Source organism: Choristoneura fumiferana, chromosome 2, assembly GCF_025370935.1.
Source record: "Choristoneura fumiferana chromosome 2, NRCan_CFum_1, whole genome shotgun sequence".
Taxonomy (NCBI): Eukaryota; Metazoa; Arthropoda; class Insecta; order Lepidoptera; family Tortricidae; genus Choristoneura; species Choristoneura fumiferana.
The window spans coordinates 16,897,081-16,921,491 of NC_133473.1; the positions used below are offsets into that span (position 1 = coordinate 16,897,081).

At 38.5% G+C, this 24,411-nt stretch overlaps 1 protein-coding gene across 1 annotated transcript; it reads left to right on the top strand.

Moving 5' to 3' along the window:
* Window positions 1–787: 787 nt before the first annotated feature.
* On the top strand, window positions 788–22,985 carry LOC141445262 (tetratricopeptide repeat protein 17). The gene is made up of 19 exons (XM_074111061.1): window positions 788–1,008; window positions 1,129–1,503; window positions 2,377–2,603; window positions 3,033–3,320; window positions 3,552–3,661; window positions 4,282–4,599; window positions 5,324–5,450; window positions 8,442–8,600; window positions 9,219–9,341; window positions 10,463–10,604; window positions 11,175–11,399; window positions 11,895–12,072; window positions 12,556–12,672; window positions 15,165–15,371; window positions 16,551–16,668; window positions 17,377–17,596; window positions 20,862–21,019; window positions 21,542–21,647; window positions 22,680–22,985. The coding sequence occupies exons 1-19, from the start codon at window positions 907–909 to the stop codon at window positions 22,824–22,826; spliced, it is 3,447 nt and encodes a 1,148-aa protein (XP_073967162.1). The 5' UTR covers window positions 788–906; the 3' UTR covers window positions 22,827–22,985.
* Window positions 22,986–24,411: the final 1,426 nt, after the last annotated feature.

Below are 24,411 nucleotides of genomic sequence, written 5' to 3' on the forward strand. Positions count from 1 at the left end.
TTTTGCTCGTATTACAGGCCACACCCGGTATATTAAGTATATTAAACTGGCAGTGACCGCGGTCTCTTTCACCTGATCTATTACAGCTTGTTATAAAGTACGTCAGTCTGTCTGCTCAGTTATCATGATGATCTGTCGCAAACGGGAAAAACTCTTCTAGGAGCGACTTCCAACCTACGCTGAACTCTGTTTAATTGGTATGCTCGACTCTTTTGCGTGAGCTCAAATTTCATTGGTTATTATTTATTTATCCATTAACTATCAATTTATTAGTTTTCCATTCATATGAACTCTGAATGGTCATTATTGCAGATTATTATTGAACCATAACATTATGGATAGGTACAGTTAACTAAAGGTTCACAGATGTCGGGATAACACGGAAAGAAGAAAATCTCAGTGAAGTACCTACTATTTTATAACTCAAAACTCAAAAATCGTGTATTGCAAATCCCATTTCATTACAGGCATGTGCTGGAATATATCGACGGGGCTCTGACTTAACCTCGTATGTACAGTCAGTATCAAAAGTAGTTGGTTACTTTTGTACTTTGTCATTTTACAGCCACGTACTTAGCGCCATACAAGATGACAAATGTATTAATGTGACAGAGTAAAAAAGTAACCAGCTACTTTTGATGCTGACCGTACATGAAATTTTAAGAAATTGGAATATATTCGAATTTTACTATATTATTTGGTATCCTGCTGTATCATGTTTTGGAACGCAATGAAGTGCTGTCACTTTGACAACCTGACTGACGTATCTTATCTGTCATTGCTTGAATTTGGCCATGGGCAAAATAATCGGCACTGTTGTTCTACTAATGTAAAGAACGTAAAACTCGAATTCTTGACTAAATTACATGGTTTACTAACGCAAAACGGATTAATGTGACTCTTAAAATGAGATTGATATGGATTTTTTTGTTGGTAAAGGTGCGTGCCTTGGGTACGCAAGCCTCAACCCACTGGATGGTCACAGAGAGTGGTTTGATACAGCCAAAGGTGAGGATAAAATTTGATTATAACAGTTTTCTGCGTAGTATATATTTAAATACTGAACAATTTTTAATTACAGCATAATTCATAATACTGTGTCCTATTCTATTTTTCCTTTGGTTTCAGCTCGATTCGCCATTTGAAATGGCTCGACCTTACGACCTGCTAGCTTTCTTGAATCAAGACACACGCTGGGATAACATTATTAATTTGTACCATGATTTGTCTAAAAGACAGGAGGTCATAAATACGCTTTGGGCGAGCTTGGAGAGGGATACAGACGTTGCTGTCCAGTTGGCAGAAGATGAAAATTGTATGAATGCTGGGCCTGTTAATGTGTTGGATTGGTATGCTAGCATTCTAGAAGATGGGAGATCTAAGTTCATTCCAAAGCATGAATACTGGACAAGCAATCCTGATTACGGTTATGACAGCTATGTGCCAGACTGCAAGAAAATTTCATCATTAACTTTTAGCATGTTTGCTTTTGAACATCTAGAGGTGATTGTATTTTTATTTACTTTGCTTAACTAGTGGATATGTATCACTCATTACTAGAGAGTGGATTTGAAGTAGTGATTACAAGTTTAATATGGATAAGACTAGTATAAGTATTTATTTTTCATATCAACTGTACCAACATCATATAACGACACAAAGGATTTATGATTCATTTATTTATTTATTTTTCTTTACATATAGTTTGTTGCAAGAATAACATTTATTTAATTTAATTATCTAGAAGATTGCATTGCGGTAAGATATAGGTAAGTAATAAGATAACTATAAGACCAATAAACAACATGATATCTAACAAATAAATCTATCTATCTAACCAATTGCACTAGTCATATCCATATTAAACTTGTAATCGCTACTTCAAATCCGCTCTCTACTCATTACCAATCAAACAAGGAATTTTGAACTTTGCCCTTATAAATTAAGTCATTAGCAGGTTTATTGTCGGTTATGTTCTAAGGTTTTTGTAGTTTATTTAATTTAGTTGTGAATAAACCATAATGTATGTTCATGGAGAAATTGAAATACTTTTGCAATTACTAAATTAATTTATGAATGAAAGCTATCATATAACTGATCCCTCTATCACAGTCAGTCTCAAAGTTTGCTCCGCACATCACTGGGGGTAAGTATATGATGTGGGGGGTATCTATAGAGGGTCCATATAAAACCTGGCCATACGGTGCTTAAGGGATACTGTGAGTCCACAGGCTACAACCTGCTATTAAATGAAAATGTTATAGTGAAGAGTTTACATAAAATTCGGGAACTGCTCTTTGATTTTTCAAACGAAGAAAGCGCAAAGTTCCCATAACCTAGTATGTAAAATAAAAGGATCTAAATTTGATATTCTAGGGAATGATAAAGCGGGAAAACCTGAGCATTGATCCAGAACTGTCTCTACCTGAGCAAATATCCCCCATCATGACTGTTGATCAGTTTGGCTACTGGGTGGCTAATATACTGCAGCTAAATAGTACATCATGGCTGCACTACAATATGGCTTCCTTGTATTGGAGGGTGCGAGGAAATGCTCCTAAGGCTTTGGAGTGCAGTCGGCGAGCCGTGCACTATGCACCAAGGTAGATTTAACACAATTTTCTGTTTAATATCTGACTAATGAAATGAAAAATTAATTTTAGTTTTTTTTTCTTTTTTAATTCGACTGTATCAATAAAGTTTTTTTTTAATAGCAGTGCTGCCAATACTTTTGCACATACAACATAGTTATGCGAAGATGTTAAGTGGTGTATGAGGACAAAATCTTCCAATAGAACTAGGTACTTAAATTTTCTTGCCTTGCTTTTCTGGATTTTTTCCCTCACACACTGTAGTGGGTTAGCTACCTTTAACAATTTTGGTACTGGCATATAAAGCTTCAGTGCCCTCACTGAAAAATTGCCTATGAAAACAAGATGGTGTGGTTTCCAAGAGGTGGCACTGCTATTTGACACTTGATAGAATTTTTTTTTTTTATTCATGACTTCATTTACATATTGTTAACATTACAGAGAATACAAAGACATAGCATTTCTAAGTTTGGGCACAATACTTCACCGAAGTAAAATGACGGAAGACGCCATAACAGTTCTTCGAGCAGCGGTGGACCATGACCCATACTTTCCTCTCCACCATTTCATGCTCGGAAATGCTTATGGGGTGCTTGGTGATTTCAATAGCTCTCTAAAACATCTGGATATATGCTTGGAGTTGAATCCCACATTTGATCTGGCTCTTAAACATAAGTATGGAGTCCTATGCCATGCCATTTTTATCCACAACAAAGATGCTGTTCAGAAGTAAGTTGGAGATTGTTTTGGTTTAAAGCTAAGAAGATAATTAATTTAAACCTCTTTTTAGGGTTCCGTAGTTTTACTTAGCTTGTAGTGTGTCCCACTGCTGGGAAAAAGCCTCCCTTTTTTTCTTCCACCTCTTTTAAACTTTTTTATTGACTGATAATATTCAAGTATGAAATATCCATATTAAATTGCGGTTTGCGGCATGTGTTTTTATTTATTAATTGGTTTCAGTACTTTAACTAAGCTACGAGCAGAATTGGTGGAATATAGTCAAAGAGAATCTCATTGGTTGGCATCTCAGGCTGCCTTCTTGAAGACAATGAAACTTCCAGAGGAATATGGTAATTGGTTTTTCTAAATCATATTAATTCTAGAACACAACATAGTAAAATCAGAAAAATACAGTTAGGACTGGGAATCGAGCCCATTTTTACGTCATTCCGTGGAATGTGTCACCATATCCACTAACACGAGTAGTAGTATACACGGCGAAGTTCTTCGATATTTGCATGAAATACTCATTTCGTCCCTATCTATTTTCATGTCATACCATTCCGAAAAAAAATCCGAGGTTGATTGAGAATATGGTGACATTTCTGTGATTGCTGTTTAATTTCGATTACGGAATGTTCAGGTCATCATGCTACCATAGTAAATGGTCGCCTTCTTTTAGTATGGTGCGATGGTAAATAACAATAAGTCGTTAGTCAATCTTGAAGGGGCGACAGTCTTTATGCCTCGTCGGCCGAGATTTGAATCGTTAATAATAAAAAAAAAAATGACTGCGTCCTGTGCTTTCGCCGGTGTCTTCCAAACGTGTGGACCCAGCATTATAGTTTCGCCATGTTAGTCTCTCTGTCTCTGTTAGATTTAGAGACTGTTGTACTAGAAAGTTATAATTTTGAAAGGGTATATTTAATCATCTATCATGAATGAAATGAAATCTTGTTTATATTTTCAGATTACCGACATGTCGAAAACAATTGCGCCAAAATGGGCGAACTCACTGGCTTAGAATTTCGCGAGTTAAAGAAAGGGGGCGACATGAATTCCCTCATACAATATTTCTTAGACGGACCAATGTACAATGACAAATGGTTGTCAGAAAAGGGTGTCCATGCCGTCGAATCGGTACACAGCCTGCAAAAGCTTATAAAGCACATTCAGAAGCATGCGAGTATGGCATCTGAGTTTGTGATACAGGCTGAACAACTGAAGACACCTGATCAGAAATTGTTGAAGGAGTTGGGTCTGAAATTGAGTGATTTAAAATCTATAGGTGAGTTTTTATATTTTTTGTATCTATTAATTAGCAATTTGACTAATTCTATATTTTTTGAATAGGGAATATTAGGCAATCTTTCTCTTTATAGTTTGTTACCATGATGGATCATGACATATTTATTAGTAACAAAAGACCATGATATTTATATCATTATTATTATTATTTAGGGCTATGTTTCCAAAAATTAAATTAAAATAAAATTATATTATGGCATCAAAGACATTTAAGACATTCAAAAAACTGTTTACGGTTTGTGGAAGGATGTCATTGTGAATATTTGACATAATCATGCTTCTGTTGATAAAAGGGAAACTGCAATGTATGTGTTTATCTTTGTCTACAGTACACAAATTGCTGTAATTTTTAATGACTTACATTACAGTCCAGCTCCAGCCATTATAACAAACCTTACCTTACGCATGCATGACCGAAATTGAATACTTAAGACATACTTTCTATTTGTAGCTTAATTTAACCGAGTAAGTATTATTTAAACCATTTAAATATTAAAACAATTGTAATTATAATAAGTCAACGACCGATGTTCTTTCAGCTAGAAACAATGTTTGTCTATTTTTGTAAATAAATGGTTTATGCATTAAACAATAGGTACGCTTTGAAAGAATTTCCTTACAAGTTGCGTAAATGGTAATGTTCAATCATTGTTTTCATTGAACTTGAGGTTTGTTTACTAGAATAAAATTACTATTGATTACAGAACCGGGTACTGAGTCGAAAACACAGAAAGGTGACAGTCGGCACAGTGAGAAAAAGCCGACTCACGTGAATCAACAGAAAGGACAGATTGAGGAAGAAAACTTCGAGTATGAAGGAGGCATGTTTTTGTAAGTATCATGCTAATATTATAAATGCGAAAGTTGGTGAGTATGTGTGTGTGTATGCTTGTTACTCCTTCGCTCTAAGACGGCTGGACGAATTTGAATGAAATTTGGTATGTAGCAGTTGTGATGCCTCAAAATGGTCTAAACGCTCTTATTACCTTAGCAGTAGAATCGTGTGTAAGTAGATCATTTGAAGCACCGTAACCGATTATCCACTTCTGCTGCTGACTGTATACCGGGTGTGGCCTGTAATACGAGCAAAAAATTAAAACATAGATCGTCCTCGTCAAACTGAACAACATTAGTTCAGCGACTTTTAAAACTAATGGAGTCTTTGAATTTTCCTTTTTTCATACAAATTAAATACTGCTATCAATGTACGCCATCCTAGAATCCAACTTACGTCGCCTGTCATCCTACAAACATCAAGCATTTTGCTTTACATTGCTTCTTCGAATAAACTTAAAAGTGTAGGTACTTAATAATTTTTTTTTAAAAAAACTAATTATTTTTAAAGTCGCTGAACTAATGTTGTTCAGTTTGAGGAGTATGATCTATGTTTTAATTATTTGCTCATATTACAGGCCACAACCGGTATAGCTGAATATCTGTTATAACACATAGGCATCTTTTTATCCCGATATTCCCACAAGTCGGGATAAAATCTGGAAACGTCAACCGCTAGGTGTGATGAGTCACAGTTGTTTTTAGTGAAAATTTAATTAGGACTGGTATACTTTTTAGGAATTTCCATCAGAATTGATTGAAATCCTCCAATTTGAACTGCAACTGCTAGATTTAATAGTTTACGCGTGTGAAGTCGCGAGCAAACTCTAGTGTTAAGTACCATATTCCCTAGCAACAAAGGTCTTAGCTTACGAGACACGTCACTAGTTTGTGACGTGGCACTTGAAAGGTTTAATGATGAATGAATATCAATTGAACAACCATTATTGTAAATATGCGATTGTACTTATTGAATGGCCAAGTTGATTCACGTGCATTCCTCGGGCTATCCTTTGCATTCCTTCGACACGTAATTTCTTTTGAAAATTGTGAATTTACATATTTCAAATTTTTGTAGGTGTTTCGCGGGTCTCCGCAATCTTGCTACATTTCAACGGACGTCTGCAGGGGATTTACTACGAAATTCGAAAATTGAAGTTCGTATCGTACCGTCCCTCTCACTTTCCTATTAAATTATATAAGAGTCAGCGGGACGGCAAGATACTAAGGTCGAATTTTGCACTTCGTAGTTCAGGGCTAGAGTCTATTTTAGTGCTGGTTAAGACTCGAGTAAAATCGTCCCAATAGCTTTACATTGCGGGCCCGCGGCGCTGACGAGTTGCAATGCTATTGGCATTATTTTACTACATTATTTTTTAATGCAGTTCTACAGTTACAGTTCTACAGTTGGAAGCCGTAGTGGCCTAGGGAAGCCGTGGTGGCCTACGGAAGCCGTGGTGGCCTAGGGAAGCCGTGGTGGCCTAGGGAAGCCGTGGTGGCCTAGGGAAGCCGTGGTGGCCTAGGGAAGCCGTGGTGGCCTAGGGAAGCCGTGGTGGCCTAGGGAAGCCGTGGTGGCCTAGGGAAGCCGTGGTGGCCTAGTGGTTTGACCTATCGCCTCTCAAACAGAGGGTCGTGGGTTCAAACCCCGGCTCGCACCTCTGAGTTCCAAATTCATGTGCGGAATTACATTTGAAATTTACCACGAGCTTTGCGGTGAAGGAAAAACATCGTAAGGAAACCTGCACAAACCTGCGAAGCAATTCAATGGTGCGTGTGAAGTTCCCAATCCGCACTGGGCCCGCGTGGGAACTATGGCCCAAGCCCTCTTGCTCTGAGAGGAGGCCTGTGCCCAGCAGTGGGATGTATATAGGCTGGGATGATGATGATGCAGTTCTACATTAGCTTATACTTGGTTTGGATAGGTATTTATCTAAATATAAACAACAATGTCAATTGGTGTCTTAAATATTGAAATTCCCCCATTAACCTATCTAAACATATACATTTCTGTATTGAAATACACTAGTCTAATTTGTATTACAAGTAAAATGTTTAAAATCCTTGAATGTACCAACTGGCAGCTGAATTTTGTTTACATTTAGTTAAATACCTATTCAAACCTAGCATAGTACTTGTCATTTGTGGTAATGATTAGGGACCTGCAGAGTGATAGATAAGTGTCAGGTAGCCGTTCACTTATTGATGTAAGCATATAGTACAATTTATCGCTATGAATCTTCACTTGACGCGGCTGTAGCTGGGGTAGGATCTTATCCTTTAGGTAACAGGTTCGATTTCGAATCGCTTGCACTTGCAGCTGCCCTAGTACTATGCAATAATAGGTATAGCTTTTACCAATTTGATTCTTAGGCCACTATAGAACTTTGTTATGATGACATTTACGTCACTTGATAAACGCTGGGATAGACAGACAAATAAAACTGTTTACTAAGATAAACTTCTATGGTGACCTAGCAGGGCTACTACGAAACTGGAAACTCGAAGTTCGTGTCGTGCGGTCCCTCTGACACTTATACTATTTAATACGAGAGCGAGAGGGACAGCACGACACGCTTCGAGTTTCGAGTTTCGTAGTAGCCCTACAGGCCAGGAATCAATGTGGTTGATTTGATTATAGACTATGTTTACACATGTATTTATATATTACATATTTTATTATATATTACACTATGTTTACACACAAGTCTTGTTGTCTTGTGACAAGTGAAAATTAGTTGCTGAGCTCGTGTAAACTGATCGTAAATGTCTGTGACTATGACTACAAAGCTAGCATGGGTTCGATAGTCGCGAGGCGTATGCATTTCTATGTAATGAATATAAATGTTGACACAGCGTCGAGTGTACTAGTTTTATTCTTACCTACATTCTAATATTCAGCTGCCGCTTGCATCCACCGGTTGCCCACAAATTTCACGATTTCCCGATTGTTCAACATGTCTACTATTTTTTTCTTTATTACATTTCCAGATATCCGCCATCTATGAAAGTCAACCGCAACTCTGAGGACTTCGATCGTGACTCCGATTGGCCCTCACATAAGTTTTGTAAAGAAATCGCCTCTGATTTCCCTAAGAATTTAGAGGCGATTTTTCCGGTGTTTATGCCATTTGAAAATAAGGGTATTAGGTAATTATGATCATTTTTATTTTTATAAATGATTTGAATCTTTGAATCTTTTGAATCTTTAAAGGTTTTTTTGTGACTGTACTTTTTGTTGAGTTGCATTTTCATTTACACTTACTCTTGCCAAGTTTCAAGTCGATGCCGTTAACTGTTGAAGAATTCCGTTCTGCGTAAACACTCGTGGTTGGACCACCAAAATTTCACCACCTTAATATTGTGTTGTCTCCAGACTTGCATAAGTATGTCAAGTTTCAGCTCAATTGGATACCAGGAAGTGGTCGAAAATTGTTTGTTTTGTAACCGTCAGATACTTGCATAATGTATGTTTGTAATGTAAATATTTATAAGTTTGTATAAAGTGTATTTTATTGTATTGGTGAAAAAAAAACGGGTGCATACAGAACTCTAACCCATTTGCTCGTCTACGCATCTCTCTAAAGGTCTTCTTCTAAAATTAATAAAAAATAAGAAAGTAATTAGCTGTCAGTGAGTTTATGATCCATTCACTCATACATAAGCAGTCAGATTGTTTAGTATCGTATCTATTGTAAAAGTATTAGTTTCCTGTCTCCTTGTCTATGGTCTGGTATTTGGATGATATGATTATATTTGTGTTGCCAGGTTAAAATCACTGCTCACTACTAAGTTAGGAGTGCCAGCGGACGTGGAGTTCGACTTGCCTTGGCATCCGCCAACGTGCCCGCAGGACAAAGATGGCGCAGGTTTCACGCAGAAAAAGTCCAAGTAAGTGAAAACTAATACTAAAACCGGATTTTTTATCCCATGGAAAAAACGTAAACAAAGGATACTGTTTTCGTATGCATGCATAATTTATTTATATTACACCTGGGTTTTTAAGCTGTGGGCCGCTTGATGCGAGACGTCACTCAGTGCACTAACATTCGAGACTGAATTCGTAATCGTTTTCCAGTGACTCTTGTTTTGTTATTTTTTTCACTGTCCACATTTGTGTTATATTTTTATTCTAGTTAAGTTGTTCATTGTTAGGGTTTCCGTTGTTTTTCGTTCATTGTTGTATGAAAGGATGGACTCCAGTCCGAGTACTTCTCGGTCAAAAGACGACTTTTATAAGTTGTCTCCCGTAAAAACGACTCTTTTATCGAAAGTACAACAGAACTTTATATAATATTTCTAGCGGGCCATACCTTGAAATCCCCTGAAAAGTCACTTTGACAATGACGAAACTTTGTTTTAATTTTTTCCGTGGGATTAAAAATCCGGGTTTAGCTAATCTTTCTGCAAAGCAAAGTAGATTTTGTAATGTTGTGTGTGTGTGCAGTAGAGGGTAAAGTGGTAGCCGGGGAAATAACTGGTATAACAGACATTCCATCCTAGCCATCCAAGTTGATACAATAGACAATCAGGATTTTTCTCTAGTTTCTTTTGATCAAATATTGTGACCAACCGTTTTTATAATAAAACGGTCAAAGAAAAAAGAACTACTTTTTGCACATCAATTGTGTTTTTGCTAAATGTTTACATTTACACTATCTAATCTCTATCTAGTATTTTATCTATCATTGGGCTAAAATGAAGAATTAGAGTGTAGAGTTGTATGTAGAACTATTCAATAAAATTAAGTTTTCATGTTACTTTTTAATTTCTTTAAAGTTTCCAGTATTTAAAAATATTTGGCGTTTATAGAACAGATGTTAAATTGAAATAAAAAAGTCTTCTAAATATGTGTTTGGGTTCAGATGAGTGAAATGTAGGAATCATTTTTGATTTAGTGCGCGACTGTTCAAGATTGGGAGATGTAATAGGAATGTGCCCCGCATTGGAACCTATCGACCATCCTTTTATGTACTAGTTACAATTACAATAAATAATTTTGAATTTTCCAGGCAGCAGTTGGCTAGTGAAGTGGCGGACACAGGGTATCTGCGACAGAAGCTCTTAGAGTACGTCGCGGACGGAGACATGTCTATAGTGAAGCATATGCAAGATGCTGAGATAGGGCAACGGATATACGCCGCCGTCCAAAAGGTACGGCTACCTAAGATCGAGTTCACCCGGCATTGTCCTGCACGTTTTTTTGCAGTATACGTCGAAGCTTTGTACCGAACGTTTGTACTGCAAAAATAAACGACATGTGAATGGTTCTTTTCACCTCTTGTTCGGAAAGTTTAATTTTCATGGGTAGATAGCCGGGTGGAAAATTGAGTTTTCATCTCTAGGGTGGAAAGTATTCTTTTTAATATTTCGATTAGCCACGGAGTCGAAGATAATTGAGTTACGTCAATGACACTTTTTTTTCACGTTTCGGCATGGCCATCTAGATGCTTAGTCCCTGTTCCTATTCCAAATTCCAAACACCTTCAATTTATTTACGGACTAGCCGTTATCTGCGACTCCGTCCGCTAATAATTCATTTAACTTGCGGGAACTTTGCAATTTTCCGGGATAAAATTTTATTACATTGAAATCGGTTCAGTGGTTTAGACGTGATGAAGTAACAATCAAACAAACAAACAAATCAACAAACAGACTTACAAATTTTCGCATTTATAATATTAGTGGGATTAGTGAGATTTTAATGCAACTGCTTGATTTCAGAAACTAGCGCCAAAATGGTTGCTTTACACTCTTTCGTCTCTGTACTGGCGCGTGCGAGGCAACAACGTTAATGCTTTACATTGCCTCCTCACCGCGGGTCGGACGGTGCAGGCGCGGTACAAAGACATCGTTCTCACCTCACTGGCGTCTTTGTATCTCGAGATGGGGTATTTTGATGAAGCATTGGCGGCGTCAGAGGAGGCGTTCCGGCTGAGTCTTTTTGAGGTAATTTTAGTCTGTTTGAATTTTAGCTTGTTTTTTTTATTGCAGCAATAGTTGTAACGGTGTGATTGCAAGTTAACTCACCACACAGGGTCGGCTGGCCCCAGGCCTCCAGTCCCAGGGGACCTCCAAATATGTCTTACATCAATTTTTATGACCGGGGGGGGGGGGTCTGGGTCACTTTCAGCTTTGGCGCCTTAATCTGCCACTTTACTATTGTTTTGAGCTTGAGGTCCCAGGTTCGAAAATATTTGTATGATAAATACAAATGTGAACGAGTCTTGGATGTTTAAATGCATTCTAAGTACGTATTTATCTATATAAGTTTGTTTATAGCTTTGCTTAGTTTGGGACTAGTTCAATTAGTGTCAATTGTTCCATGATATATTCAGCGGGTTAAAATTTGGCCCACTCTACATGCAAAATTAACCTATTACTACATACATTTGAGGGCCAGATTTTTGACCGCTCAGTATATGTATTTTTTTATTTTTCCAGCCAGCGACAAATTTCATCCTAGCCGAGTTGAACATGTTAAAGAAGCATCGCAACACGCACATGTTCCACCTGAAACAGGTGGTGCGCGTGGACGCCGGCTTCATGAACGGGCTGGCTCGGAACCTGTTGAACGGCTGGGCCTGCGTGCAACGGCAGGCCAATACAGAGCAAGACACTGGTAAGTAGGCTAGTGCAGCGGTCGGCAACCGGCGGCTCGCGAGCCATATGCGGTTCTTTGGATGTGAAGCTGCGGCTGTTACGCAAGTACTATTTCATCATCTCAGCTACGGCTGTCCACCGACGTCCACTGTTTGGACATAGGCCTCCCCCATAGACCTCCAGTTCGGTTGGCAGCGGCTTGCATCCACCGTGAACCCGCGACTATTTATTGTTGGCAAAAAAATGTTTGTGGCTCTTTAAAAACTTTGAAATTTTGTAAATTGTAATTTTTGATTCTTCCGACTCAAAAGGTTGCCGACCACTGCTAGTGTCCCAGATAATTCTAATTATACCTTGACAAGTTCGTACGTGACACTCGTTACACCTTCCCTGCGATAGGGCAGCGCCTGTGCTGCATGTATTAAGTTTTTTTTTACAAGTTGACGGGGGTCAATTAAGTATTATTTGACGTCTCTTAACTCCGGCTGTTTTTCTTTTATAGAATACGGTGAAGGTGACATCTGCGCTCCTCTCGAGCCTGGTATCAGCATGGTGTGCGAGAAGGACGGCACCAACTGTCACATGAGCAACATCCACTGCTACAACAGCCGGGAACGAGGTTAAACAACGATTTATTTATCAATAAAACTTATCTCTAATTCCATCTTTTAATTTTTGAATGTTTGTCAACATTTCCTTACCAACCAACGCGTAACCATTTAACGGGTAGAGTAGTTTTCTAATATTTTTTTGTGTTATTTAAAAAATTGAAAAATAGTGAATCAAAGGAAATCAATTCAATATCTTGTTATTGTTTTTAAAAGTACTTACCTAGTTAATGTTTCTAGCAATCAATTTTGCTATAAGTAATTATTTATCCCAAAAGCTTGATGAAGTAGTATTATTATGTTTGTAATGAACTTAATATATGAATTTATTGATAGATAAGCTAACATAGATCAACATGTTTTCAACCAAAACCAAAATGGCAAGAAATTCAGACAGCTAATCGGACACAGTTCTTTTTTTATTTAAATAGGATTAAACGATCATCTGAAAATAATTTTGGTCCTTACAAAACAACAGTAGACCTCTTTACATTCTTAATCCATGAGCATACGCAACATAACCGATCGTTAGATTCAGGAAAATAATAAAGTTATCAAAATTCTATTACGTAATAATCAGCATTTGACTAGCTTAATGTGTGTGTGCAGTCGCTACGCTACAGCTTTAACTAATTTTATGGGTGGATCAATTATTTTTTGTTGTTATTCTGACCCGTCAGCGAGGGGACAAAAGTAGTAGGTGCAGTTTAATAGAAGAATGTTGTGTCACATTATCCTAAAATGCTTAGATGACCAATTATAGAAGGGACTTAAAACTACCACATAAAGGCATGTTTGGAAAATTTTAATCCTAAAAACTTATGTTTTAAAGAGTGACTCAGGAGACCGTAACTATAGCAACGAGTGACAAGAAAAAGTTGGTCGACTCTTATCAATGACTTAGGCACTAAATATGCTTATTCTATTATACTAAAACTAGTATACACAAAAACTAGTACCTATATATAAAAAAATAGGACTCTAGCACACGTTTTAACGTTTTTCATCTAATTGAAAACCTTAGTTGTTGCACTGGATTCTTAAACTTACTTAAACGTAGCAAAATTTTCGCAGATCAACCGCAGTATATGAATGAAGACGCTTTACTGAGACAGACGTGACCGAACAAGCAGATACGCTATTTTGTGAAATTGTCTTTAATTACACTGGCGATTTTGTTGCCCCATATGCCTAGGGGGGGGGGGGTCCAACAGTGACGGCTGATATGATGATGATATCATATTAAACGACTTACATTGTTGTTAAATATCAAATACGGGACGGGTCACGAGTAAATGTCTACTCGTGACTACAGCCTCGGCAATGTGTTCGAAACGTCGAGGTAAATATTACTAGCGTAATAAGTAGTATTTGATATTTGACTATGAGTGAAAATCAAGAAAGTTTAAAACATTATACTTACATTGTTGTCAAAAGCTTACCATTAAACCCGGATGTTTAATCCCATGGAAAAAATATAAACAAAGTTTCGTCATTGTCAAAGTGACATTTTAGGGGATCTCAAGGTACGGGGCAGCTAGAATACTATATAAAGTTCTGTTGTTACCATGTTTTTCTCTATGTCCGATAAAACGCCAACTACGGGAGACAAGTTATAAGTCGTCCTTTGACTGAGGAGTCCATCCTTTCATAAAACAATGAACGAAAAACAACGGAAAACGTAACAACGAACAATTTAACTACAGTAACACATAACAACAATGTCAACAATAAAAAATAACAGATCAAGAGTCACTGGAAAACGATTACGAATTCAGTCTCGAATGTTAGGGCATTGAGTGACGTCTCGCACGGGCAGCTTAAAAACTTGGGTGTAATACCAGGACAATAAATAAATTATGCATACGAAAACAGTATTCTCTTTGTAAATTAATATAATCAAAGTGTAAATGCTAAAATAAAGATTTCCATCAATAAATTAAAATACTTTAATCTTGATTATCTAATAAAGTTTTTTAGTGGGAAGTCGATTTCTGACAAATGTGGAAACAATAAATATCTTGAATTCTGCAAATATTTTCCGATAACGGCAACACCTTTGTTTACATTTTTTCCGTGGGATCCGAGTTTAGAGTTAAACCTACGAAACCCAACTGACTGATTAGACATTAGTCAGCAAAGGTCCGAAACAATGAATCTTTATCTTTCTCCTCCGTTACTCAGCTGTGGTAGCAGAAAAGTAAATTAAAACGTAGTTGGGTTGATCAACTTTTCTTGTACCTACCTTGTTGCCATGGTTACGTCCCCTGGACAACTCTTTAAAAACCATGAGTTTCTTTATGTTTTCTGTAGTTAAAATTACATTTTTGTCGTGGTTACAAGCCCATTTTTTTATGGACTATCTCAAGCGTATCGGTAGAATATATTATAACGGTTTTTTAAGAAACTCTGTCACTGTTGTCTCTTGGACAACAGGACAGAATAAAAAACAAGAAAAAATTGATTGACCCCGTTCCTAAAACACCTGTTTATTTCTTCATAGAAAGCGGCTCCCTAGTCCGAATGCTCGAACTAAAGGGCGAAGACATCCGTTCATCAGTCGACCACATAGATGAGACAATCTTCGAGCCTTTCATTACCAACATGCCGAGCGACCGGGGCGACCGGCTCGCTCATCACAAGAACTTCGAGGCCATGCTCAAGACTGTGGACAGTGCCCTACGGGGCTGCGGCCCGAGGGGGTGTAGTTGTAAGTCTTTAAGTACAATCACCTAGATTAATATCTGCTACAGCGGAGCGCGCAAAAATATCTGACACGTCCTAGCGGCCCTAGAAATAGAGTCCTGTCAGATATTTATGCACGCTGCGTGCTACATATGAGTGCTGGTATATTAGATATGGTACTAGCTTCGTAATTAGTAGAATTACTTAAGTGTTTTTTTGCTAAAACTTGAACACACTATTTCCCATAAATGAGATCAAGCTAACCCCTTCCCCTCCGCGCCTCCGATCACGAGAACAGTGGGAGTAGGAAAACCTTTGTCAGTTATTAAATTGATTCCTTTATTCAGCCATAGACTCTTAGTGCGTTTTGAAACCAAAGCACTAAGTAGACAAGGGCATATCAAATTATACTTACTTGACATGATAATAAGGGTCAGAATAGTCTACACCTCTAACATATATCTAGTTTCATATCAATACCAAACCTTTTTAATAAACAGCGTCGTAAGAGTTTGAATCAAATAATGTTCTATTTAATTGTCAATGTTTGTCAGTGCTAAGATGTAGTGGTAGGATTGCTATGGTCACCTTTAAACAAGATTATGTTTAGCAGGTTGAGAGTTTGATGCAGATGTCATACTCAATTGGTAAAGCAGATTATCGCTCATACTGAGCAAAGGAAAATAGATCTTAAGGTGACGAACCATTTTTTACTCCGGCTGTACCTACGATCTCCAAGAAAATCAGAAAGAGTCGTGTCACGCATGACACTGAAGGGCTGTTTCACCACCCATTGATTAATTTTAATTGACGGATGAATAATAAATGTGATGCGGTCTCCGTCTATGCGAACAACAACGACGGCATCACATTTCTCCATCAAATAAAATTAATTAATGGATGGTGAAACAGCCCTAAGCCTAATTAATTATAACGCTTGTTGCTTCATAGTATAGTCTATCTTTACCCCCAGCGCAAAAAGAGTCTGTGTGTGTCGGTGACTGTCTGTCTGGCATCGTAGCCCTCAAACGGATTCCTTGCGGTGGTTCTTAGCTATGTTTCATCAAAATCGGTTCAGTTGTTTTTGATATATTGAATTTCGAAATGACAAGGTTCAACTTTTCTAAGTTGGTTAAGGTTATTATGTGTTGTCTTTTAATTTCGATCCGTATGTTTGTAATATGGTCAGAATTGTGTTCCTCAGATATCCAACCGGACGACTTGGCGCTGAAACAGGAAGACTGCACGTATCAGCACCTGCAGCTCGGCTACTGGATGCACATCATCAGCTTCCGGCAACTCATCAGCGACAATGAACTCAAGTATGTGATGGACTAGTTTCTGCCTCTCAAACTGTCTCCAGCCTCTTAAGCGAAAGATCGTGGGTTCAAACCCGGACTCGCATCTCTGAGGTTTTAAAAACCATGTGCGAAATTACATTTAAAATTTACCACGAGCCTTACGGTTAAGGAAACCATCGTGAAAAAACTTACACTAACCTGCAAAGAAATTCAATGGTGTGTGAGGTTCCCAAATCCACTGGGCCGTGTGGGAATTACGGCACAAGCCCTCTCATTCTCAGAGGAGGCATGTGCCTAGCAGTGGGATAGTGACGATGAAGTATATCAAATGTAACAACTCAGTTCAGCCAGTGCCGGATTGAGACATTTTTGATGCCATAAGTAATCCATCCCTGTGCCCCTAATCTCCCCACCCATAACCTCCAAACGCCCAGAGTCCTGTTAGCAGTAACAAACCTTACCTTTAATGTGCTAGCAAATTTTTTTGGTGCTGTTGCCCCCCAAGACGTGATGCCCTAAGCAATTGTTTAATTTGCTTATGGCCTAATCGAGCACTGAGTTCAGCTCTTACCCTAAGTGTTATCAGTAGATAAAGTAGGTAAACTATACTATCATCAGCTTTCAATCTTGACATTTGCTTTTAGTCTGATTTTCGACCTTTCTTTGTTGAATCAATAATAATATGGATTTTCATTCCCCGATTTTTTCCATACCTATTTCTTCAAACAGATTGCCGCCTGAAATACCTACGCTGACGCCAACCAACAAGAAGGTTCCAGAATGCCGCCTCTTCTCGGACCCTTCCGAGGACTTCTTCCTTGAGCGCCTGAGTCGAATCGACACTGACAACTGGGAACCGGTACTGAGCCTCATGCATCAGTTCGCTGAGATATTCGACTACTTCGACTACAGCAGTCTGGGGGCGAAGATCGCTAAATATGTGGATGCTGTGAGTATGATATAATCATCATCCCAGCCTATATACGTCCCACTGCTGGGCACAGGCCTCCTCTCAGAACAAGAGGGCTTGGGCCATAGTTCCCACGCGGGCCCAGTGCGGATTGGGAACTTCATACGCACCATTGAATTGCTTCGCAGGTTTGTGCAGGTTTCCTCACGATGTTTTCCTTCACCGCATAGCTCGTGGTAAATTTCAAATGTAATTCCGCACATGAATTTCGAAAAACTCAGAGGTGCGAGCCGGGGTTTGAACCCACGACCCTCTGCTTGAGAGGCGATAGGTCAAACCACTAGGCCACCACGGCTCTCAATGAGTATGATATATATGGTGTCAAAGTATTAAAGACAGAGGCCGTATTGTCTAACGTTTCTGACAATCGCGACGCGATCACAATCAAATGACACTTTATGTATGCAAAAACTGTAATTTGATTGCGATTGCGAGCGCTGTATAGAAACTTTACGCAATAGACCCTCTGGACTTACGATAAACGGAGTTTAACCTTTTGAACGCCACAGCCGGCAAAACACGACAGTTTAAAAATCGTGCCATAGGCGCCATGTCGGCATTTCGTGGCGCCTATGGAACAATTTTCAGAAAAAAAAAACTTGTCGTCTGTGGCCGACCGTGGCGCTCAAAAGTTAGGTGTTGATAACCTGAGCATTCAATTGTAATGAGCACTCTAGCGACTGTTACATTTCAGGTAAAACTCACGAAATAAGCAGGAGCGTTTTAATAAGCATTCAAGCGAATCGACAGTTTTGTTTCGAGCATCCGTCCGACACTATCGTGAATAATTATATTTTCATCACACTTGCTCGTAAACAGTGTAATTACATGCAGGCTACCTTGGTTGTAACCCCCCAAATAAAACCCTCGACCTTAATGTGCTTGTCATGAAACCCGTGGTCGGTAAATGAGTCATTGCCCGTACTAATTTTCATGTCATGAAGCCCAAGGTCGGTAAATGAGTTTGTTACTGCATGGCGTGCTGCTGCTCCGTGCGCGCGCTGCGCACGCACGACATGCACATGCTGTGGATTGCCATGAGCGCAATCAGCGGTATCGGCAATTTTTGATAAAATATTAGTTTTTCTTTTACAAATATACAATTTTACTCGCAAATGTGATGAAAAACATTGTATGTCGCACGGGCGGTACTAGAATTACGAACATCGACTTATTAAAGCCCTCAGTCTTCGACTTCGGGCTTCTAATAGACTCTCGTTCGTAATTCCTTATTTACCGCCCTTAAGACACAATGTACTATTTTGACGAGCATTTACTAGAGCGTTTCCTAGAATGATCGTGTAAATGTTTATAGCAATGTTTGGCTCTATGCTTGGCTCTGTTCGTTGTTCAGGTCGAATTTAAAAACGACGAATGCTCGATGTTCTGTTACAACTGTATGCTCAAGTTTATCAGCACCTTTAAGTAGTGACTGCGGGGCTACTAAGAAATTGGAAAATCGAAGTTCGTGTCGTACCGTCCCTCTCACTCCCGTATTAAATAATAGCGTCAGCGGGACGGCAAGATACGAATTTCGATTTTTGCACTTCGTAGTATAGGACCTGGTGAAATTACTGAAACGCGAACTGGTTAAATTGTTTATTTTTAACAAGATTGTATTATAAATACACCAATTTTATCATCTCATCAGAATGACTTCTAAAACTGCGGTATAAAAATGTTTCTTTTGCTGCCAGTGCCAGTTCTGGTGTAGTTTCTGTAATAAGAAAAGTGTCAAATTTGAACTTCTTAGATCATACTCAAAATGTACTCAGCGACACAAAATTTGGCCCACTTTATTATACACAATTACCTATTACTGCATACATTTGAGGACCAGATTTATTGCCGCTCATTATATTTATTTACTTATTTCTCGTCTCGGCTTTGTTTTAATTAGATTTTTTAGGAGACTACAGTTCGTTCGCGTTAATAATGCAGCGAGTCATTAGTGCAACTTAATTCAGTCTGCACATAAAGGACAGGACACAACCGTTGCGTTCGAGAGTATACGTATGCGTTCAACTGGTAACTGTGAACTTGACTTTATAATTAGGAACGATTTGATTGGATATCGGGCGTGGCTAGGCCGACGGACGTTGATTTACTGCATTTTTTAACCGACGTGAAAAAAAAACGGAGGAGGTTCTCAAGTCGACGCGTATATATATAAATTCCAACCCTAATGGTGGGAAATAGAGATGTTGCCACGAATATTCGGTAACTATTCGATATTCAGCTATTCGGTGATTCATTTCACTATTCGGTATTCCACCGAATAGTTCACAATATTCGGCCGAATACTGAATAGCAAATCATGAAAAATAAAACGCATAAAGTTTTTTTTTTTGCAACAAATTAGCATACTTATTATAATCTAGTAGTGGTAAGTTGTGATAAGTGAAAATAAGCTTTTTAGCATTTGTTGGTAACAAACGATTGCGCTTTTTCTCATAAATTATACCTGCTTCCGAAAAAAGCCGCTCACTAATACACTGCTACCGGGAGATGATAAATAAATCTTGGCAAATTTGGCTAGACGTGGATACATTTTTGCATTTGTTGACCACCACTTGTCTGCTGTCCGATCTAGGCGAACATTTTTCGTTATCGCACGTACTTCACTGATGCAAGTTTAACCTGTCATCCGCGAAAACTACTAAGTGTCACTGGCTCGCCGCGTTATTCGGTATTCGGCCAAATCACTATTCGTAGCATCTCTAATAGGAAAATAGGGGATGATTGATTTTTCACTCACTGATTAATGTATGACCACGCATAACTTTTTACAGAGTAGTTCGATTTTGATAATTCTTTTGTTACTGGATAGGGTATTCCTCGAACTTGGTCCCATATAAATTTGGGAAAAAAATTGTAACCCAAAGGGTGGAAAGAATTATAAAATAGTTAAAAACTTTTTAACAAAACAATTAAACCGCCGAAAAAACTGAAAAGCAAAAAATAATAAACCTGTTTTTTGTTTAACCTTAATCTACGTACCAGTTTGAAGTCGGTGCTTTAGCACTAGCCAGCAGGAATGGACCTATAGTCATTTACCTGATGGGCATCTATGACTCCTCCTGGCTCGTGCTGAGGCACCGACTTCAAACTGGTACGTAGATAAAGGTTAAACAAAAAAAGGTTTATTATTTTTTAATTTTCAGTTTTTCGGCGGCTTAATTTTTTTGTTAAAAAGTCTACGCGAACGAAGTGTAGTTTTATTGTGTTGTGTCGGTTGTGGCAGCAACCGCGCGCGTGGCTGGGCGCGCTGGCGGCGGGGTGGTGGTGCGGCGCGGGGGGGCGCGGCGCGTGCGCTGCGCGCTGTCTGGCCGCCGCCAGTGCGCGCGCGCCGCCGCCCGCGCAGCCCCGCGCGCTGACGGCGCTGGCGCAGCTGCTGCACATGTGAGTACTGACAGGATAGCTGTACGTCCACCAGCGAGGCATAGCGAGACGACGATTACACCTTAAAATATAAAAAATATAAATATCAGGGACACTTTACATCAATTGACCTAGTCCCAAACTAAGAAAAGTTTGTACTATGGATACGAATAAACAGCCTAAAACCTTCACCCTTAACCTTAGGGTGCTATTTACTCTTAAACTACTAATAATTCTCAAATAAACTTAGAGTCGTTATAGTTTTTCTTGTAAGTTTGATATACTTCCACCATCATGATTTTTTTCAAAATTTTCAAACCAACAGTTTACATTTTGGAGGGGTGGGGTTCACTCGACGGACGAACAGATAGACAGACAGACATAGCAACATTATAAGGGTTCCGTTTTTGCCATTTTGGCTACGGAACCTAACTACCTAAAAGTATAACTGCAAAACGAACACATGGATGATAATTTGTTGGAGTGTGGGTTCTAGCACAACAGCATCTCGAATTCAGTAATTTAATTAGTATTTTGTTACAGGCAATCGAAACACCAGGATGCTAAGGATGTTGCGTATCTCGCATTCTATATGGCGCCGAAGAGTAAAATCGAAGCGTTCCTTGTAGCCGTATCGCATGCTTACATGGTAAGTTATGGGAAGCTGGCCTTACAGAGTGCCTCAGACCATGACACTTTAAATGCAAGGTTCGATTCTACTTACTTAACTCAGCTACTTTTTATTTTTTCATACAGATTAACCCCTCGTATGTTGGAACTAAAAAAGTACTGAATTCTAGTCTCATCTGTTGTAAAAAGCACAAATTCTGCTGATTTAAAAAAAAAAACAAAAAGGTAGCCTTAAATTTGGCACATATCTATATCAAGACGTACGAGGGGTTAAATTTAGTTTTAGCTGTGTAACCAACCACAAACAAGACACAAACTGACAAATTGACAGATGACAACGAACCTCACGGCATTAGCGCCAGCTACCATGGTCACAGAAGAGTATTTCTCAAAAAGTTGTCTCGTCACGAAATTGACAAGAAATCAGTTTTGTCAAGAAATTATTAACCCTAAGGACGAGATCATAAAACATAAACTGCACATAAAACATCCAAAATTTCTTGACGTCAGGAAAACGTCACGAAATCTTGTGAGGAAAAAATCGTAATTTTGTAATTACATCGAAACTTTTTATTGGATTCAACAACAAAGATCACCTTTACCACAAGGGTTTGTATATATTTAAACACAATATTACTTCTTTTTTTGTGTTGAAATAGCGTCAGGATTTTTTTTAATAAGTGGACAACTGAAAAATTTTAAATGGAAAACTTTTTGAGAAATGGTCAGAAACCTTCAAGTGGAAGAGGGGTTAAATGGGTCAATCAACTTTTTAGTGTAGCTTGTTGCCATGGTAACGTCTCCTGAGTTACTTATTAAAAGTATCATTTTATGGGGTACAAATCCACTAAAAGTTAGGAGTTGTAACAGTTTTAAGGCAATTCCTTCATGGCTCATATCATCTCCTAAGCATGCTTATAGTTAAATGTACATATAATGCAAAAAAAAAAAAAAATAGTGTATCACTGATGTCTCCTGCCTGAGTTACGGGACGGAATAAAAACGCGAAAAAGTCTATTGGCCCAAATACATAGACACTTACTGTCCTTAGGAGGAGTACGAGCAAGCCGTCTGGATGTACCGCTACGCACTGACATTCGACGACAAGTTCCTTCCCGCCAAGGCTTGTCTGCACGCGACCATGTGCCTCATGCTGTTTGGAGAGAGTGCTAAGGCCAAACCCCCTAAAGAGGACTAGATATTAAATAAAACTTTATTTTATGCGATAAACGCTGCGTTAAACGCAATGCGTTTGACACACATCAATTTTGTATCAGATAATTTGCCGCTTGCCGTTGCGTTCACCGCGTAAGACAATGTTTAGTAATTAGATTATCTGATGCAATTTGATGTGGATAGCCGTCCTAACCTATCGCCTCTCAAGCATCGTGCGGCTTCTGAGTTTTTCGCATATTTGAAGTTTACCTTTGGTGTGCACAAACCTGCGAAGCAATTCAATGGTGCGTGTGAATAATCCGCAGCTATGCCCAAGCCCTCTTGTTCTGAGAGGAGGCCTGTGCCCAGCAGTGGGACGCATATAGGCTGGAATGATGATGATGATGAATTTGATGTGCGTCAAACACATTGCGTTTATCGCATACCGGGTGTGGCCTGTAATACGAGCAAATAATTAAAACATAGATCGTACTCGTCAAACTGAACAACATTAGTTCAGCGACTTTTAAAAATAATGGAGTTTTTAGATTTTCCTTTTTTCATACAAATTAAATTCTTCTATCAATGTACGCCATCCTGAACACAACTGACGTCGCCTGTCACGCTACAAACATCAAGCATTTTGATTTACATTGCTTCTTCGAATAAACTTTAAAGTGCAATAAAAATTAAAAAAAACTAATTATTTGTAAAAGTCGCTGAACTAATGTTGTACATTTGGCGAGTATAATCTATGTTTTAATTATTTGCTCATATTACAGGCCACACCCGGTATAACAACCGGGCGCTTGAGCATTCGCTTGTAACAGAACATCGAGCATTCGGTTTTTTTCAAACTTCTCGACCTGAACAACGAACAGAGCCAAGCATAGAGCTAAACATTGCTACAAACATTTACGCGATCATTCTAGGGAACGCTCTAGTAAATGCTCGTCAAAAATTTTATTATTCTTGATGATATCGGACGGCTACTCGGCAAAAAACTCGAAGCAAAATACCCTCGTTATGCTCGAATGCTCGCTAGAACGCTCTCTCTAATACGCACCTGTTTATTTTATTAGCGTTTACCTGTAATGTAACATTCACTAGAATGCTCACTATAAGTGAATGCTCATTTTATCACCACCAAGATTGCCTCGTGTTCATGCATTGGACGCAAGACGAAGTGAAGGCTTTCTTTCTCACCAACACGACGTGCACACAATTTTGCCCGTACAAGATATACACTCAATATAAATATCCCTTTGACTACTACAAAATAAAAAACAAGTACACATAGTCATAGCATAGCGCAATAATAACAATTGAGTGTATGAGGTTTTCAGTTTAGTAATTAACAACTTGAATAATGCGACTTGCACAATTTTTATTGCAGGCCTTAAACCGGTCTTTACGGTTATGGTTGAATCCGCCTATTGAAACTCCAAAGTTGCTGGCTCACTGTAGAGTTTTGTGTTATATTTTAAGTGTAAATATTAATGTGAATCATGTAGCATGGGGTCTCATATCGTTTAACTATTTCATTCGGCAAAATATTGGAGCAAACATTGAGACCTTAGAATTAAACTATGCATATTTTTAACTACCTTCAAAGTTTGAAAGGTGGT